The sequence below is a fragment of the Silurus aristotelis genome, assembly GCF_946808225.1.
Source record: "Silurus aristotelis genome assembly, chromosome: 22".
Lineage (NCBI taxonomy): Eukaryota > Metazoa > Chordata > Actinopteri > Siluriformes > Siluridae > Silurus > Silurus aristotelis.
In genome coordinates this window covers 16,565,856-16,583,923 of record NC_139595.1, presented here as the reverse complement: position 1 = coordinate 16,583,923, position 18,068 = coordinate 16,565,856, and the positions used below count along the sequence as shown (strand labels likewise).

The following is an 18,068-nucleotide window of genomic DNA, read 5'->3' as shown; positions in this document are numbered from 1 at the left end:
AGCTCCTCAGGAAAGAAGTTTCTAAAAAAAAAAAAAATTTAAAAAAGACAAATCAATCTGGTCTATAGATCCAGTCCATCAAATTTAAAAGTTCACCTGCTGGTTAAAATACTGCTTTTATTTGTAATAAGAATTAAAATAAAGGAAATCTAAAACTCTAGTGATTGACATAAAACATTTTAGATAACACTAATAATAGACTTATTACAGGACATGACCTAATGAAGGCAATATGAACCAAATTTGACATAATTTGAAAAACATGAATCAACTATATATTAAAGGAATACTCCTGCATTCTTTACTACACTGACCTTTTTTCATTGAACATTTGGATTAATTTTTTTTTTTAAATCAGCATTTCCTTGTTAATTATTGGATTAGGCAGCTAAATGGATGTAATTTCCCCTATTTAAATTTTTTAACAAAGAAATGAATGTGCTTTTGTGTTTACAGACATAGCAGTCGGGTCACATAGGTGCAAAAAAAAAAAACTTTCAGACATCAAAAGTCATTTGAGTGACTGAAAAGTCTGATAAAACTGAATTTTGTCTTTTGCAAAAATAAGATTTAATTACTTTTCTTCGTCCTGGAAAATGAATGTAATTTGTAGTTTGTACAAATCTAATGTACAAACCCTAATACAAGGCCAGATGTTATGCTGAAAACACAGGTGTTCAGCATTTTGACCAAATTGTATTGTATAATTGTAAGCTATTTAATAATGTAACTGGGACAATAAGAAGGGAGAACAGATGTTATTCCTGTGTACTAGGTCTTGGTTAGAATGATTAATGAACTGATCAGATGTTTGCATTTTTTATGTATAGCTTAATGACGTTTCTTTTCCAAATATTAAAGATATAAAGGTTTATATAGTGATTAAATGAGAATGCGTACCGTTCCTGTCTCTTATCTTCATGTTCCATTGAGTTTTCTTTCAGAATGCAGTATGTGTACGCTTCAACACTGGAGAGACATTTTGGGTTTTTGTTACAATAAAGGCAATTGTTGACCCATTTCTGAATCCTTTGAATTTTTGAAGGATCTGACAAGCATCAGAGGCAGATCACGCTGCATGTGTTGATTCTGAAACGTTATACCTGCTGATATTATCTGCAGATATTTGCTTTGACAGAATTCTGAATAATTGTATCAAACTAAACTTGGATTTTGCTTATGTCAAAACATAGGACCAGTTAGGAGGTCATGATCGTGTCCCGTCTGCTCATGCTAATGAGTGCGTAATTTTAAAGAAAAACAGCTCAAAACAGTGATGATGCCTGGTTGTGGAACAAAGTGGCGAGGGCTCTCATGATGGCAGTTTGAACAGCCTTAATATTCTCTGGTATTAGGGCCATTGGTACGCCACCTGGGGACTAAGGCTGATCCTGTTTCTTAGAAATTAGCAGATTGGACACAATCATTGGACACCACTCCACTGCACTGGGTCCAAACATTTGCCGTTTGGAACATCACAGGGTCGCAAACTCCTGGTTCCAAAATGTCCTGTTTCCCTGCGCCAACCTGTATGTATAGGATGCTGCTAACACACTGTGCAAAACTGACACACTTTCTTCTTCCTCTTCCTTATCTTTTTTTCATCTGATTTTACACTACTCAGATGTGGTAGGGCAGGAGGGAGGTTGTTAATCAGCTCGAACAGTGTAAATATGCAGAATGAAATCTCATCATTTGCTGTTTTTGTGCCATTTTCAAATAAACAGGCAAAAACAGAAACAGGTGGTTCCGCTGTAGAGTCCATCTCCACATAAGCTAGATCTGAGTATGCGCTTGGCCCCTCGTAGATGATCCATGGCCTCGACCAGCTATCTGGATCACGGGGCCGCACATTGATGTACAAGCCAAGATCCTGGCGAGAGTTGTTCCGGGTTGGATGTCCGTACACCACCCATGTTGGTGGTAAAAAATTCTGAAATTCGCTTGCTACAGAGGAAGGTGAGCTAGTAGTGGGTATCTTCCACCGAAGAGCAGCGCAGCTAGACTTCTGAAAAAGAAGGAAAGGTGCTGGAAAGCCAATCACACTCCCATGACAGCCATTTCTAGGCTCCACAAGCTTGTGCACCAGTTGTCCATTTTGGAAAACAGTCCCATTGTTGAAACTGAGGGCCTGGACACGGGAGCCAAGGGTACTGCGGGCGTTACAGTAGAGCACATTGGTCCCGTCCTCTTCGTCCACTGAGACCAGCTGACACTCCACGCATTCCGGTTCGGGCACTGTTCTGCCAAAATGCCATGTCTTGCCATGTGTATCACTGATGAAGCAGAAGGAATGCGGACTGGTTTTACAGATTTTTCCAAAGCACCACTTGCTGTCAATGTGGTAGGCGTAGGCTGGGATAAGTAGACGGCCGGATTTTAACTGGATCCCATGTCCTGGGCCAAGAGCAAATGTAGCCCATTCTATACATGAAAACAGAAATAGACAATAGTTGAATTTACATTGCAAGCACATTCACCTGTCTGGGCCAATATGACACAGGTTAAATATTTCCTTCCGATGAAATTTGGTATTTGGTACATATTTTGCATCCTAAAGCAAGACCCTTTAACCGCACCTTACCTCATGTGTAGTCATATTTTTTCTGTTGCATTGTATTGTAATGCATCAAATGAAAATCGGATCGCACTGCATTGTAATCAGGGTGAACTGTATCATATTGGGTCGGTAGTTGCTTCACACTTACAAACTGTATGTTTGCACCTGAATCCAAAATTTGGCCTTATTAGAATTTGTATAGAGACTCACATTGCACCACGTCATTTGTATCAGGTTTAATATATGGTTGCTGGTGTTTTTTCGTGGTCCTAGTCTTAACACCCAGGTTATGGTTTTTGTGGCTTTTCGCAGAAAGTTTGCACTGTGAGTAAAAATATATCTGCACTTGTATCTGCCAATGTACTGCATGGCATCAGTATTTAGGGTGCAGTTTTGTACCTTGTGTATATTTTGGTACGCATATGTCTGTTACCTTGGATAGTGCCTGTGATGTGCCCTCAATAATTGCTTAGCTATTTTCTGAACTGTATTCCAGGTTAAATATATACCCTTCTGATGGTGTGGAGAAACTTTAAGTTTGGGTTGGAGCAACAAAAATGTACTGTGGTTCCCAGAGGCTTACCACAACATCAGTTTTAAAGAAATGCTTTCCTACAAAGGACTTTATAATAGTGTTATTTGTATCTTGTTTCAACATTTGTTTTTTAATTTGGGTCTCAAGTTCCCATGAATGAGGCAGGTTTAAATTTGATCATGTTCTACAAAAATCAGGAACCAAGGCTCACCTTTAATTGTATCACCTATGACCTTTTTAGTGAGGTCAGTGACAGGACTCCAGGTCTTTCCATGGTCCTGACTGGACACATAGCAGAGCCTAGTAACATTGATGCCTGTCACCAGCTGATACGCCTCTGTGGTGTGACCGAGCACTGCAATGAAAAAGAGGAAGAGCGTCCCAGTGAAGGTGTCATACAGGGGACACGGGTTCATCGAACGGTAGCCTTTCAGGCAGGCTGTGCTCAAAACTCGCATGTCTTCCCACTAGATGGAGGAAAAGAGTGAAGGCGATTTATACAAAAAAGATGGTTTAAATGTAAAGATAGTTTGAGATACTGTCGCTTCCTAATTGCGAACCTCTACATAGTTTCTGTAGAAGACGCCCCTGCGCATGACCAACAAGTGAGCATTAGAGTCAGCAGGGCTCAGTCTTTCCTCACAGAAAGCAAGAAAGCAGGAGGATCGCTGCAAGTAGATCAGAGCAGGTATGCGATACGTCACTCCACTCGCTTCCTTCCGGAACAGCACGGAACGGGCAGGGAAATAGGACTGGGGTCCTGGGGTGCCGTGACGGGACTCCATGGGATGCTGACAAACAAAATAAATTCAGGTCACAATCAGATCGTTTTCTTTGGGATACATGGTACTCACACAAACTCAATCATAATAATGCAGTGAACATTGCTGTTGGATTGTCAAATTGTTTGGAAATTGTGCAGTTATTTTAATGCTTATACATCAGTCAGTTCTAGTCAAGTTATTTTAAGTTAGATATTATTGGGCTTATTGGGTTTAGAATTTAAATTCTAGTAACATAGCAAAGGTAGTTACATTATTAGTCTCAAGTTCCAGCTGGATGCCATCAGTGCGCATTGTGGCATGAAATGAAAACTCATTGGGGGGGCACTAGCCGAAAAATTTCCCGGATACTAACAATTATTGGACATAAAAAAAACATCTGGGACTGGGTTGTTGATCGAAAGGTTTGATTGGGGGTTCAAGCCCCGGTATCACCAAGCTGCTACTGTTGGGCCCTTGAGCATGGCCCTTAACTTTCTTTGCTTCAAGAGCACTGTATTATTGCTGTCTGATCCCAGCGCTCTGACCTCTGCAACTTAACAAGCTGGGATATGCAAAGCAAGAATGAATCGCACTGTAATGTAAATATGAATAATAAAAGCTCTATTTTATTCATTTTTTTAATAAATCTCAAATTTTTTTTTTAAATCTATATTTACAGGAAGCAGCAGTTTTTCTGAATTTACTAAATCATGAGTCATAGTCAATAACAATAATATACTTCAATACCCGTATGATAAACAGCTGATTCCAAAAATGGATTAGTCACAATGATAAAACTAAATTAGCTCTACTAAGAAACCAGCATTATAACATTTTACCTGCAATATATGACTCATCTTTTCACAAAAACTCCAGTAAATGGAGATGCATTGCTGTATGTTTTGAGCTTCTGCTCACACAGAGAACGTTAGCACGTTAGCGCGTTCTCTTTTCCTGTGTTTGCAATTTGATTGCAAGACGGTTAGAGTGTCATTTTTCTAGAACAGTCCACAAAAAAACCTTAAACAACTCAGCAACGTTTTATAGCAGTTACAGTCTACGAAAAAATTTATTGTGCATTAGAATTGTAGATTTTGCATATATGACTCCATGTAATAATTATAATAGTTCCAAACATATATATATTATATTATATATACACTGTTATAAATATACAGTGCCTATGAAAAATTTGGAAACACCTAGTTATTTATGTTTTTTAGAGATAAGTGCATGTTCCTTTTGTTTCTGTGCAACAAATGTAACGGTATGAAGATTTACATCAACCAAACAAATATAGAGTATAAATGTACAGATGTTACACTTTGTTACTCCCTTAGAATGAAGAACAGCTTTACACACTCCAGACAGTTCGTTTCTCCAAACATTCAGCTGAAACACTTTGCTAAAAGTTGCCAAATGTGTTCATCACTAGTTGGAGATTTCTTTCTGAGCTTGTGAACCAGTTCATCCCATAGCAGTTCAGTAGGATTTGGGTGCGGTGACTGGGCAGTCAATTCCATGATAAAAATATCACTCCAGACGACTGCTCTTTATATAAAACTTACAGAGCTTGGACCTAAGCTTCGGCTCATTGTCTTGTTTTATGTTGGAATTGGTGCCAATGAGCCACAGTCCAGATGGAATTGCATGGTGTTGAAGTATGGAATGGTAGCCATGTTGGTTCAGTTTTTCTTTCACCTGTAATAAGTCTCCAACAGTAACTGCTCCAAAAATAACCCAAGCCATTAAGCTTCCACCTTCATTTTTGACTGTGGGGGTGACGCAGTTTGTCTACTATCCTGTTCTTTGTCTTACGTTTTTCTGTTAGAGCCAAAAATGTCACATTTGGATTCATAAAACGTTCACTTTCTTCCACTTATTTACTGTCCGATCATTGTGTGTTTTTGCTTTTTACCGAGTTTTTTGGCAATTTTTTTGGTGTTTCCAAACTTTTGACAGGCAATGTGTATACGTGTATATATACTGTATATATAGCCACATTGATATTTTATACTTTAAGTATATTCCTCTATACTATATAAAGTATTTTCAGATTAATCAATGCCATAGCATCTAAATTAAGCTTTTTTGTAATATAGTGTTGAAATGCATCATACTTTCACATTGTATTCACATTGTATTTAGAAGTAAATGATAGATAAAATGCAGACTTACTAACAGACAGTTCTTCAGTGGTTAAGAGTCTTTGACAGCTTGACTGCTGTGTGAGGGTGAGATGTTGAAATCATGTGAAAGTTTGCATGCAAAGAGAGATAGAGAGAGAGAGAGAGAGAGAGAGAGAGAGAGAGAAGAGAGAGAGAGAGAGAGAGAGAGAGAGAGAGAGAGAGAGAGAGAGAGAGAGAGTTGCAAGTACACAATATCTTTTTTTGTCTGTTAGGGTAAAGGCCTATTCAGGGTGCTTAACGTGTGCACTGACCCAGAAATCAGCTCAACTCATCAGAACTACTGCATCCAGAAAATCAGCCATCTATAGTTTTTGTGTTTACACTATAGATGTATTTCATTAAATTATAAATGCAATTATCTAATCAGCCATTGATGTGATCAATGTGCAGCTTTATTTTCACATCATGTGATCTCTGTGACTTTACCATAACACGGTTGTTGGAGTCAGACATCCTGGATTTTGTTTAGTGATAATTTTATTCACTGAATTTGAGCTGTAGCCTAAACAATGGCACACACTTTTTATCGACTCACACACTTTTTATCATTTATTTATGTAATGCCACTGTTATGATCACAAAGTGACACATACAAGGAGAACAGTACACACAGCGTACACCTGTAACATATGCCAACAAAGTAGGTGTGCCTAGTAAAGTCTACACAGTGTCTAAAAATAGCAGTAACACTTTAGGGCATGACACACTCCCAATACAATACAATAACTCCCAATACAACACATGAGCAACCATGTCAAGTGCTGAGAACGGAGCACCACCCAAATAACAGCTGTTCATTTGTGGTAACTGACTGGATACACTATAATCACTTAAATTAGGTTTTGGCAGATAAAACACACAATGAGTGTACAACCAAGACAACCAAGTGGTTATAAATTTGTATGTATATATATATATATATATACAGAAAGGCAGTATAACAAAACACACGAATGAATACATTTCAACATGTCTCCTTTCCCTTTAGCCATAGCTGCACCTTCCACATACATCATATCCCCGGATTTTGTGAATTTTTTTCATGCATTACATTTTTCCTGGGGATTTCAAATGAAGGTGAATTGTTTGTTCTTGTGCAAATTCTATGGGAAGCACAAAAAAGGTTCATAAAAATCTGTTTTGGCCGACCTTCCCTTAAAAAGTCTATCTTGTAAATATCCTTGTAAGTGTATCTGCAACCTAATACATTTTTTTTATCATCTGTCAGACATTGCGGAATAAAAAAAACACCTATTAAATCCACATAAATATTTTTGAGCGTGTGCAGTTTGCTACAGATGCTGTTTGCGAGCTCTGACTAGTACGCTCTCTGACCGTCCAATTAAAAGATGTGAAAATGCAAACATGACTGGACGATTTCTAGGAGACCTGCAATATGTGATGTGATGGTTGAAATCTGATTGGATTTCAACCATCACATCACATACTGCTCCTAGACACAGATAGAGTTTAGGCTAGTGGATAAGGCCTATGCTTGACCTATATTAGCCTGTTTGACTGGTCACTTGAATTTAAATTGCTTAATCCAACTGTAAGCTTTGATTTAATATGTCCCTATGATCCAGCTATATTATGTTCAGAAAATAAAAATTTTTCTTAAGAGTTTTATGATTCTACAGAAAAACTAAAATGTGGGTCCATATATAAAATGTACAGAAGGAGCTCAATAATGGCATAGTATAATATTTATTTATACAACCATCATCAAGATGGCTAGTCAGGGTTTATTTTACAGTTAAAATCCCTGATTGCAATGTATTATTATTATGCTCAATAATAATAATAATAATATTAATAATGATAATACTTAAATACAAAATATCGTTAACAGCTAGTAACCATCAAAAACCTATTGAATTAAAGGCTGAAAATAATATTAATGAATAATTAATCAGAAGAAATGCATAAGCATTTCGTTTGTAATTTTTAAATTTTCCAAAATTGTCCTAACAAACTGTATTATCCAGACGCACCCGTGGATGGCGTTTACGTCATCAAAGTGCGCCGCCTCGGATCCGCAGCACGTGTGTAAGGCAGCAGTCCGTATTTTCGTTTTTTACACGATTAAGGCAAAAGATTGAAAAGTCTTTCTGGATTTTTCCATCCAGTGAACTCGGGTAAATTCATTTTTAGAGCTGATGTTTAAACGTTTTCTCGGAGTATAACACTTTGTTTGTCTCGTGTGGCGTGACAGTCAGTAAGAAATGATTCATGTCACTGTATATTTCTGTCATTTGTTAAGCTTAAATGGAGCAAGGCTTTGTATTCAGTTGTTTGTTTGGGTTATTCTGTTAGCAAGATGACATTTATTACTTTATTGTATGCAGGTACACACAGGAAGCTCAACATTTTACATCCGGGGTCTCACCCTGTTTATTTTACCCTGCAGGACAGAATTGCATATGTTTATTTACTGTTTTCTTATAATAAAATCATAGATTTATCTACAGTTTAGCCACAATAAACTGACAAAAGTCAAAAAAGACAAAACAATCCAACTCTAATAGTCTTATGTGGAGCTGTCACACATACCACGTGACCTGTTACAGTAAATATCGCCATAATACTAAACTGAGAATGTAGAAAGAATAGCAAGGGTGTAACTATCACTTGGATATGAAGAAAAAAACATGGATTAACTGAAAGAAAAATACTGCAAAAAACATTGACAACATGGGGGAAAAAAAGTCATATCTGCTAGAATAGAAAAAAGAAGAAAGTCTCTTCCGTTTGTTTGTACAGGTCAGGAAGCAGCATGGCACAGCAGTGGACTGGAGGCCACACTGCCCCCGTGCTGTGCATCGGAGCTGCAGAGGAAGCCGAGGGATTTCTGGCTTCGGGCGCTGAAGGGGGCGAGGTGACTGTGTGGACTCAGGAAGGGACTCCTCTCTCACAGGTGCATTTGAGCTCCAAGGAAGATGTCACGTGTACGGTTTTCTCCAGCAGAGCCCCCGGACTGTTGTACGTGTCTCATGGCGAGACGGTGAGCGTCCTGGACCCACGCAGTCTGAAGAAGCCGGTGGATGAAATTGAGAACGTCGGCGAGGACGAGATCAACTCGCTTTCCGTGAGTGAAACAGGCACCTCGCTGGCACTCTGCGACGATTCGGGGGCTGTTAGAGTGGTGGACCTGCAGACGAGAAAAGTCAACCGCACGCTGCGCAAACACACCAACATCTGTTCTTCGGTGGCGTTCCGACCCCAGAGGCCACAGAGCCTGGTGTCTGCAGGACTGGACATGCAGGTGAGAGAAGATCGTAAAGTCGGCACTAGCAGATTCTCAGATTTGGTTCATCCACACATCTGTTAGAAAGGACTGTTTTTGCTTTGGCTTGAACAGATGCTATTCTATAATCAGGCAAATGAAGGGGCAGGAAAAGTGACTGCAGCACAGCAGAGCAGCACAAAAACACACCCTCACTAGTGTTTTGTCCAACTCTGTTTCTTTAGACACCAATAACGATACTTAACTTTAACTCACTTACAGTAATCTGCTTTATATAACCATATTAGGAGGAACCCCTTATCTCAGCGCAGCTGTTTTATTTAGATTCCATTTCTGTCCTGGAATTTCCACCTCACAAGTTGTGCCTTAAAATGGCATAAAAACATACAGTAGTAAGACATATACATGTAATATTAGGCTGTTAGATGGAGCCACTGATATTATAGAGTTCAGTAGGAGTACAAGTGAAGAAGTGGGACTTGGTCGTCCTCTCAGAGAGTGTGTATATATATATACATATAGATATTTCCCAGCAATATGTGTTTCTTTCCCACACTTTTATTACAAATCTGAAGGCACACAATTGTATAGAACAACTTCGTAAACAGAAGCATGAAATTTCCCTTTACGTGAACTGAAAACCCAAATCTGTTTCAGCATGGCAATGCCCTTGTACACAAAGCAGTCTCCATGAAGATATGCTTCACATTGGGTTCAAGTGGAAGATCTCCTGCTATAGAGCTCTGATCTCAACCCTATTGAACACCTTGTGGATGAATGTGAATGCTGACTGCACCCCAGACCTCCTCACCTACACCAGACTTTACTACCACCCTTGTGTCTGATGAACACACACTCCAAAATCTAGTGAAACATCTTCCCAGAATAGTGGAGGGAATTATAGGGCACATTGGGACTAAATGTGGAATGCGATGCTCAGAAAACACATACCGTACTTATGACCAGGTGTCATAAGTACACCAAACTTTTAGTTTTAGAATATATAAGCAATATTAATGCTATTCATGTCACCTGACAGTGGGTTTAATGTTGTGGCTGATCGGTGTACATTTAAGTAGATCTCAATTGTATGAAAAAAAGACCTGTAAGCATGCTTAGAAAATTAGGAGTACAAACATAATTCCATTAACCGATTTCAAAGAGAATCTATAGAAGGAGCTCTTCCACTCCAACCCATGAAAACCATATCTTCTGGCTTTGTGCCTAGTTCAAGTGAAGGCCACATTTCATGCTCCCATGTCCAAAGACATTCTAGAAAATTGTGGGCTTTTCAATTTTGTGTTTCAAGAACCACCACTTATATCTGGGAAAAAAATGCAGTTGTCTCTAATAGTTTTGTCCATATACTGTAGTAATGAGTGTGCCTGTGTTGCCCTCTAGTGGTGAACCAGCCTTATAGCAGTGTCAAACTAAATATTAATACAAATGTTGGATCAAATCGCATTGCAATTATTAGAATTATTTGCAGTTGTTGCCTCATGCCCACTATTTCTCATGATCACACATGATTGGGAAGAGAATTTTGCATATCGGTTATAATCGAAGCAAACCCGCAAAGCAGCCCCCCATCCAACATTTAGCATGTGTTTTTGGGGAGTTTTCACCTCAAATTTTCTTATGTCATTCTGGAAAGTTTTTATCCCCCCCAGCCATTTTTACCAAACAGCTGCTCGTGCTGTGTAAGGGTGACTATTTGTCCTTTTCCGCATACACGAGCTCAGACACGATTGGCTGATTTCACTGTGGTTGATCCCCTGTCTTGTTCGAGCATGTCTTGGTTAGATTTTCAGAAAAAAACAACACTGGAGCTTTTATAATATTGTTGAAGGGTTTACTAATGGGTTTGTTATTCTAAATGGATGTAGCTACTGGTCAGTGTTTTGAAAGTGTTCTTATTTGACTACTGCCACTGTTCCTATCGTGATATTTTCCTCTCGCCATTCAGCTGATGCTGTGGAACCTGCAGAAAGCTCGGCCAGTGTGGACCTACTGCCTACAGGAGGCGCAGGAGGAGGAAGAGCGTTCCCAGCAGCAAGGAGGTCAGCTCTTCAACCCGCCTCTGGCTCACTGCGTCAGCGTCGCGTCGTGTGGAAACGTTCTGGCGTGCGCTGCCGAGGACGGGCGCGTACACCTCGCCCGAGTGGGCGTCGGCTCCAGACTCGAGCAGCAGGGGGCAATAAAGGCTCACAGTCAGGGTGCCTCTCAAGCCCACTTCCTCAACTTCATGCCTCATCCCTACTTCCTGGCCACCGGAGGAAATGACGGCGTAGTGGCATTATGGGATATAAGCGAGGAACCTGTAGTGGCAGGAGAGGTCAAGGCCCAGGCCCAGCGCAGGAAGACTAAAAACAGGAAGGTAAAGACTCAGAGTCATGAGGTTGTTGATGGTAAGAGAAGCGAAGAAGAACTTTCAGAGGAGGCCGGATGTTCTGACCCGAATCGGACAAAGACTACGTTGAAACTGAAGTTTAATCACGAGGAGAAGGTGAACTGGGTGTGTCCGGCGCGTCTAAAAGGACAAGCCAGTTTACTCGTGGCGGATCAGAGCACCAGAGTTTGTGTGTACGCGCTGTCTGGGCTTTAGCAGCATTTCTCCAAGAGTGTGGGAACGCATAGAACTGGGTTCCGCTTTATTTATTTGCATTGTGGTTAAACTAAGGCACTTGTGAAATACAAGTCCAACCTGAAGATTGTCTGATTTTTTTTTTTTACTACTTTAAACGACAGGGGTCATTCGTTATACATCACCACGTAGGAAATCGGACATGACGCGTCAGATCACTAATCATATTTCTGTGTGCTTTAAATTTCATTCGAAACCATGATCAGTTAGCAAATGATTGGCTAATGGCATCTTTACAGAAGCCTGAAAATATGTAGGAAGATTGAATGTGGAACACTAAATACACCCAAAAAAAATCCCATTCCCCCAGAACTAAAATAGTAAATTAATTAATTAATATTAGAAATTCTTGCATTAACTCAAAATTCAACCTTAAAGATTTTATATTTATTTATTTATTTGGGCTGTCATTTTTACGGCACTAATTGTTATTATCGCGAGACTAATGCATTTCTGTTTGACCATTTTCAATAAAAATATAAATAAATAAATAAATATAAAAGTGCAACGCAACACGTTTATTCACCACGTCCTTTTTTTACTCGGATGTCTGGTGGGGGGAAAAAAAAACCCAACTCCAATTAAAACATTTTTTTAATTACTAAACATTTGTTTTACTGATGCGTCATGAGGCCAAAATCCGGCAATTAAAACCGTCCGTGTGGAAACACAGCACAGGTTGCGTTTGGTGTCCTGATGATTTACGTCTGTTGAGCTCTGCTTCATGTTGAGTAGGGTTTCGAAAATAAAACACTCTTTCTTTGCCAACATACTTAATTATTAGAGTCAGACACTTTGTTCGATCAAAGAAATGTGCATGTTCGTACTGATCATGCTCAATTGTGCTTTTATCCATAGATCTTGTAACAGATCAGACGCAAGTCTATGAACTAACTTACTATAGAAACGATAGCATGTTGGAACGAGTGCATTAATATAAACTGTGATTTGACTTTTTTTGAAACACTGACAAATGCTATAAATATACGGAACCTGCTCTCGAGCACGTTCGAGCGCTCGTACGGACCTGCCTTGGCAAATCGAACAGTCAACAATCCGATCCAGCGCTAATTCTGTAAGCCGCGTCTAAAAAACACGACCCAGGCTCCCGGTGAGATCAGATTCGGGTTGAAAGCGCTGGATTTGTGCGTGATGCATGGACGGATTATTTTGTCCGAGTGTGCACTGAATTATAGTCGTTCTGTTCTGAAGTGTCTTGAGAGAAGTTGTTTTCTTTCTATTACGGGACTTTTACAGCCGGTAAGACAGTGTTTATGTGGAGAGACGGAAAAAGCAATGATTTAAAATGACGAGGAATGAATCTCAGACCGTAGCGTTAACAGACCGACTCGGAAATTGCACCTCATCATTTCCGCACGTCAGAATGTGGTATTCGAATGTAAAAGAAATTGAAGTCTAAATCTGCGTAATTTCCCCAAACGGTTTATTTAGTCAGCGTCTAGATGTAAGGCACGAAGCAGGCGTCAAGAAAACAAGGATTTTTCTTTAAACACAGTAAACTAGTTGGTACCTTGAGAACAAATAAAATAAAATAAATACTGGTTGTGTAATTCGAACATTCAGGACAATGTTTTAGATGCGAGTCGTCAACAAACAGATGGAAAACAGACTTTGTTCCGTGTGGTTTTAGGGCAGCTGATGTGTACGAGTGTGTGTGTAAAACAAGGCAAACCACACTGTCTAAAAGCCGTGTAATAAAAGACTTCGGATCCAAATACGTGACTTTGTACACCCTTCGCCGTAACCGTGTTCTGATGGTTCATAATTGGGCCAAACTCCGCTCCAAAGCCTCGATTTCGGCGCTTTCGTCCTCGTCGCCACGTGCGCTACATTCCACAAACTCCACCTGTACTGGGAGCTGAGAGAAATCGAAGTCCCTGCCCTTCTTCCCCAGGTGCGCCGTGGACCGGACCGAGCCGTCCTGAGAGGTGAGGGCCGCCGAGCGAGTCACCCTCAGGGTAGTCCTGTGAAGACGGAGACAGAGGATTGGACGATTCAATTTTATGGCTATATTTATGTCAGCAGCTTGTTATTCATTCATTAAATTCTAAAACCAGTCCATCATCTTAACCACTGAGCTTCACCTTCCCACTTATTACAGCCGTGATAAACAGAAAAGCACCTCAGAATGGACATTAGATTTTAAGGTAAGTGAGCTACAACTGAAGATCTCCTCAGGTTAAACATGCGTCAGACAAAAAAAGCATGGATATGAGGCTACCATGGGCACACACTTTCCTGAAATGGATCATTAAAGCCTAGAAAAAGATCAGGTTCAGGGCCTCACATAAATAAACAGAAATGTAGGGTCCCCCTTTTTTCCTTAACATGCTTCACGGTGTGTGTGTGTATATTGCCAAAATCATAATTCAAGACAGACTGAAGTCTCGCACTTGACCTTCACCCCAAACCCTGTCTGATTAATTTTCTTTTTATTCATGGCAAATTAGGGATCGGTTTAATCACTTATAAATAACAAGCGTAGCCCAGATTTTATGTACACACTCGAACATCAAATGTGTGTGGATTCAGCATGTGTTTTTAGAGTATTTGTAGAAAGTGAACACTTACAGCTCTTTCTCCAGCTGCTGTTGAATCAGTTTGGCTGATTTTGCCATGGTAATGTCTGTTACATAAAAACAAAAATAAACAAAATTAGATGTTATCAGCTATGCATCACTACAATCATATTCAAACTGGTTTAAAGCAGAATTACAATGCGTTCAATCACTACATCAGCGGCCCCCGACCTTTTTTGCCCCACGGATCGGTTTAATGTCGGACAATATTTTCACGGACCGGCCTTTAAGGTGTGGTGGATAAATACAACATAAAATGATATGACTGACATAAAACTGGTAGTTTCTAAATATAATAATTGTAAATCCACTGTTGTTTTTTGTTCATTTTGCTCGCTCGGGGGTTTGAATTTAGCAGTAATGTATTATGTGTTAGCGGCCGGAGCAGCCCCTTTAAGAAGGTAGCGGATGGAGGTGAGACATGTGACCGAGGCATCATGACATGCATCAAGAGTGAGTCATAGACAGACGTGGTGGAGAGAATCCGGTCATTTTCCAAAATAAAACAAACATACAACTGCTTGTCTTTATTTATTTGTTGATTATTATTAAAATTTGTGTACGTGTTTTTTTTTTTTTTTTTTACATTTAATATTAGATTTTTGTAAGATATGATCTACTTAACTGTTCTACTTATTTCAGCATCGTTTAACAAATGTCTTCATTCCTTCCATCCTTCATTCGTTCACACGATCGATATGCGAAATTTGAGAGAAATTCTTGAAGCGGGACATAAAACGCAAAAGACGCCATATCGCGAGACTGTGATTAAATACGGAAGTTTTGTGCATGCACAAAACAACATCCCGGTTTTCCAACGCAATTTAAATCGGATTTCCGGTATGGAGTGAGAGCCTACAGTGACACTGCGCTAACTCTAACCCCTGGCATTGGTGTGTATTTTTTCAAGTTTAATAATAACAACCGCACTGTTAAATACTCTAATATGATTGGCCAGCAAGTTCTCTATATCGTTACTTTTTTTTTTTTAAGTGTTAGAGAGGAAACCACATCTATTTCTTGCGGAAAACCGAATGAGCGTTAGAGATTTCTACAGGTGGATGTTGTACCTTGTTTGTTGCAGGCTATCAGTATGGTCGGAGCGTTCTTCATTACCACACTGTCCGTCAGGAGGAAGTAAAGGAACTCGGCCACGTCCTTGACCTCCTTCTGGAAAATGCCGCTATCCACCACGAACACGATCGCTCTGCGCTCACAAGGACAATCAATCGACCACATATACTGTACAACTATATACACGTTAATTCCAATAATATTAGTGTTTAAAGCTTTTAGCTTTTCCAATACAGTGGTGTTTATACGAATTAACGTCTTGAAATGTTTCACCATAAAATGAAGCATCTTGCGAGTTGAGAGTTTTGTCACACGTTATATGGGCAAGTGTGTGTGTGTGGACACTTAAACTTTACAGCCTTAATTTGCAGATCATTTCACCATTATAATATCCTCCACTCTTCTGTGAAGGCTTTCCACTGGGTTTTGGAGCGTCGCTGTTGGGATTTGAGCTCAATCAGTTGCATTAGTGAAATCTGATGATCTAGCTCATCCTAACGCTCTGTGCAGGACACTCGAGTGGTCTTCAGGGAACTTGCTTTTTTTTTTTTTTTGCACAAGGTAACTGTCATGCTGGAACAGATTTGGGTTCCTCCATTCCAGCCACCATAGCGAATGTATAATAGTTGTTTTTGGCTGGTGTAGTGGTGGAGCTCAGTCGTGCACAAGCTAAAACACGAGTATTTCCATACAGTGTTCTATTCAGGACTAGCATGAGAATATGCCATTTCACAGGCTCTGTACTTGCACTCTGCAACATGACATTCAAGTTCCATCTAATTTAATTTCATCAATGTAGATTAGATTTGACCAAATGCTACAAAGGTCAAATAAACACAGGACGCTATAAAAACCCTACGCCATATATACAAGCCCGTTCACACACAGTCCAAGAGCCTGGAAACCCTGAGAAGGTCTCCACTGTGGAACCAGATGATCTCGAGAAGTTCTACCTGGCGGAATCCTTGAACTTGTCGACAATCTGAGCTCGTAGACCGTCATGGCCGGGAATGTCCACAAGAGTCCAGGAGGTAGGCTGTAAATAATAAAAAAGCATTGAATCTGAGATCCTGGATATGAAATACATCAGAATGGTGAAGAGGGATTTCTTCTTCTCTACCTTCTCACTTTTAGTCCTGTAGGTCCCTTTGCTTTCACTCATGGAAGTCACGGTTCTGGTAAACGACCCTGTGAGAAGCTGGAGACACAAATCTAACATGTTTAGCAATTTTTTTTTAAGGTTTTAATAAATTGAAAGATGGGTTTTTTTGGACCCTCACCCGGCTGAAGAGGAGTGTTTTCCCCGCGTCACACAAACCCACTAGCAACACTGCACTCCTTGTCTTCTTGGTGCCCAAGAAAAACTTCAGAAGAACTGCAATATACAAAAATATATACAATAAATATAATCAATATTTTGTTTAACCTAGTATAAAAACGAGCTAGCTAGCGAAATTACTGTTTTCAGATACCTAGCTAGTACTTATTTTTCCCTATCCGTATTCTGGCAAATCCACCCCTTTGCGCTGTGATTGGCTAATACGTTATATTCGCTACCAATAAGTAATCTGCATACGATCCACTAGCCAATCGTCGCTGAGAAGGCGGGATTTGCCCCAAAACGACTAGGATTGCATTTCCGGTCGACGAAGCATTCTCAGTTCGTTCGGTTTACTTACCTACTGTAATTATTACAACGACTATCCCGACAAAAAACCCGAGTACAAGCGAAAGGTCATTTCCTGTTATTTCTTTAATCAACGAGTCCAAAAATGGCTCGGACGAAAGGTCTTCGAGATCTAAATTGATTTTCTCCTCCATGGCGGTCCTGCTGTTTCCTGAGCACCTTCTGACACGCGTGTACTGCCACCCGCGCATGCGCAGGAAATACCTCACAGCATAGTGTATGAACGCTGAGCTGTGTATTGATGATGGACACGTGTCTATATTTCAGTCTAAAATACTTCTACAGGTTTTTATGTCGTTTTTTAATGAAATCCCAAAAGGCAATGCTTTTTATAGTTTTCTCTTGATCACGACTTAATTATCTCGTGATCTCGACATAAAAGTTGTTTTCTCGTGATCACCAAAAATGGCAAAAGTACACACTCAAGTAGAGGTACAGATACTCATATTTTAAAAGACTGTGGTAAAAGGTCTGACTACACTTTTTCACTCCAGTTAAAGTAAAGAAGTTTGGGCTCTGATATGTATTTAAGTAAAAAGTAGTCTTTACTACGACCTGTTTTAGTGTCACACTGGTAACCGGACCTCACGTCATGTTAATATATTAATACAAAAGAATTTAAAGTTAATACAAAATAATTTAACATTTTGTTATCTAATGAATGCATGCAGGCTGAACATTCACCATATAGAACACAAAGATGATGATGATGATCAGGTGATCAGGAAAGTCTCTGTTCTCAGTCATGTTTACATCACCGACTCCCTC

The 18,068-nt window shown here is 39.7% G+C and overlaps 3 protein-coding genes across 4 annotated transcripts; 1 reads left to right on the top strand and 2 right to left on the bottom strand.

Annotated features, from left to right (window-relative positions):
* Window positions 1–126: 126 nt before the first annotated feature.
* On the bottom strand, window positions 127–6,118 carry neu4 (sialidase 4). Of its 2 annotated transcripts, XM_083524712.1 has the most exons (4): window positions 6,038–6,118; window positions 3,656–3,886; window positions 3,307–3,562; window positions 127–2,424 (listed from the first exon to the last, which is right to left on the bottom strand). In XM_083524712.1, exons 2-4 carry the CDS (start codon window positions 3,878–3,880, stop codon window positions 1,547–1,549), a joined length of 1,359 nt encoding a protein of 452 aa, XP_083380838.1. In that variant the 5' UTR covers window positions 3,881–3,886; window positions 6,038–6,118; the 3' UTR covers window positions 127–1,546. The 2 variants fall into 2 exon arrangements, with proteins under 2 accessions (XP_083380838.1, XP_083380839.1); XM_083524713.1 differs by lacking the exon at window positions 6,038–6,118 and having other exon boundaries at window positions 3,656–3,961.
* Window positions 6,119–8,033: 1,915 nt separating this feature from the next.
* wdr53 (WD repeat domain 53) lies at window positions 8,034–12,004 on the top strand. The gene is made up of 3 exons (XM_083525991.1): window positions 8,034–8,186; window positions 8,812–9,313; window positions 11,262–12,004. The coding sequence occupies exons 2-3, from the start codon at window positions 8,825–8,827 to the stop codon at window positions 11,898–11,900; spliced, it is 1,128 nt and encodes a 375-aa protein (XP_083382117.1). The 5' UTR covers window positions 8,034–8,186; window positions 8,812–8,824; the 3' UTR covers window positions 11,901–12,004.
* A 1,362-nt stretch (window positions 12,005–13,366) lies between these two features.
* srprb (SRP receptor subunit beta) lies at window positions 13,367–17,518 on the bottom strand. Its single transcript, XM_083526079.1, has 7 exons — window positions 17,293–17,518; window positions 16,894–16,988; window positions 16,734–16,811; window positions 16,567–16,649; window positions 15,610–15,746; window positions 14,532–14,586; window positions 13,367–13,924 (listed from the first exon to the last, which is right to left on the bottom strand). The coding sequence occupies exons 1-7, from the start codon at window positions 17,489–17,491 to the stop codon at window positions 13,720–13,722; spliced, it is 852 nt and encodes a 283-aa protein (XP_083382205.1). The 5' UTR covers window positions 17,492–17,518; the 3' UTR covers window positions 13,367–13,719.
* Window positions 17,519–18,068: the final 550 nt, after the last annotated feature.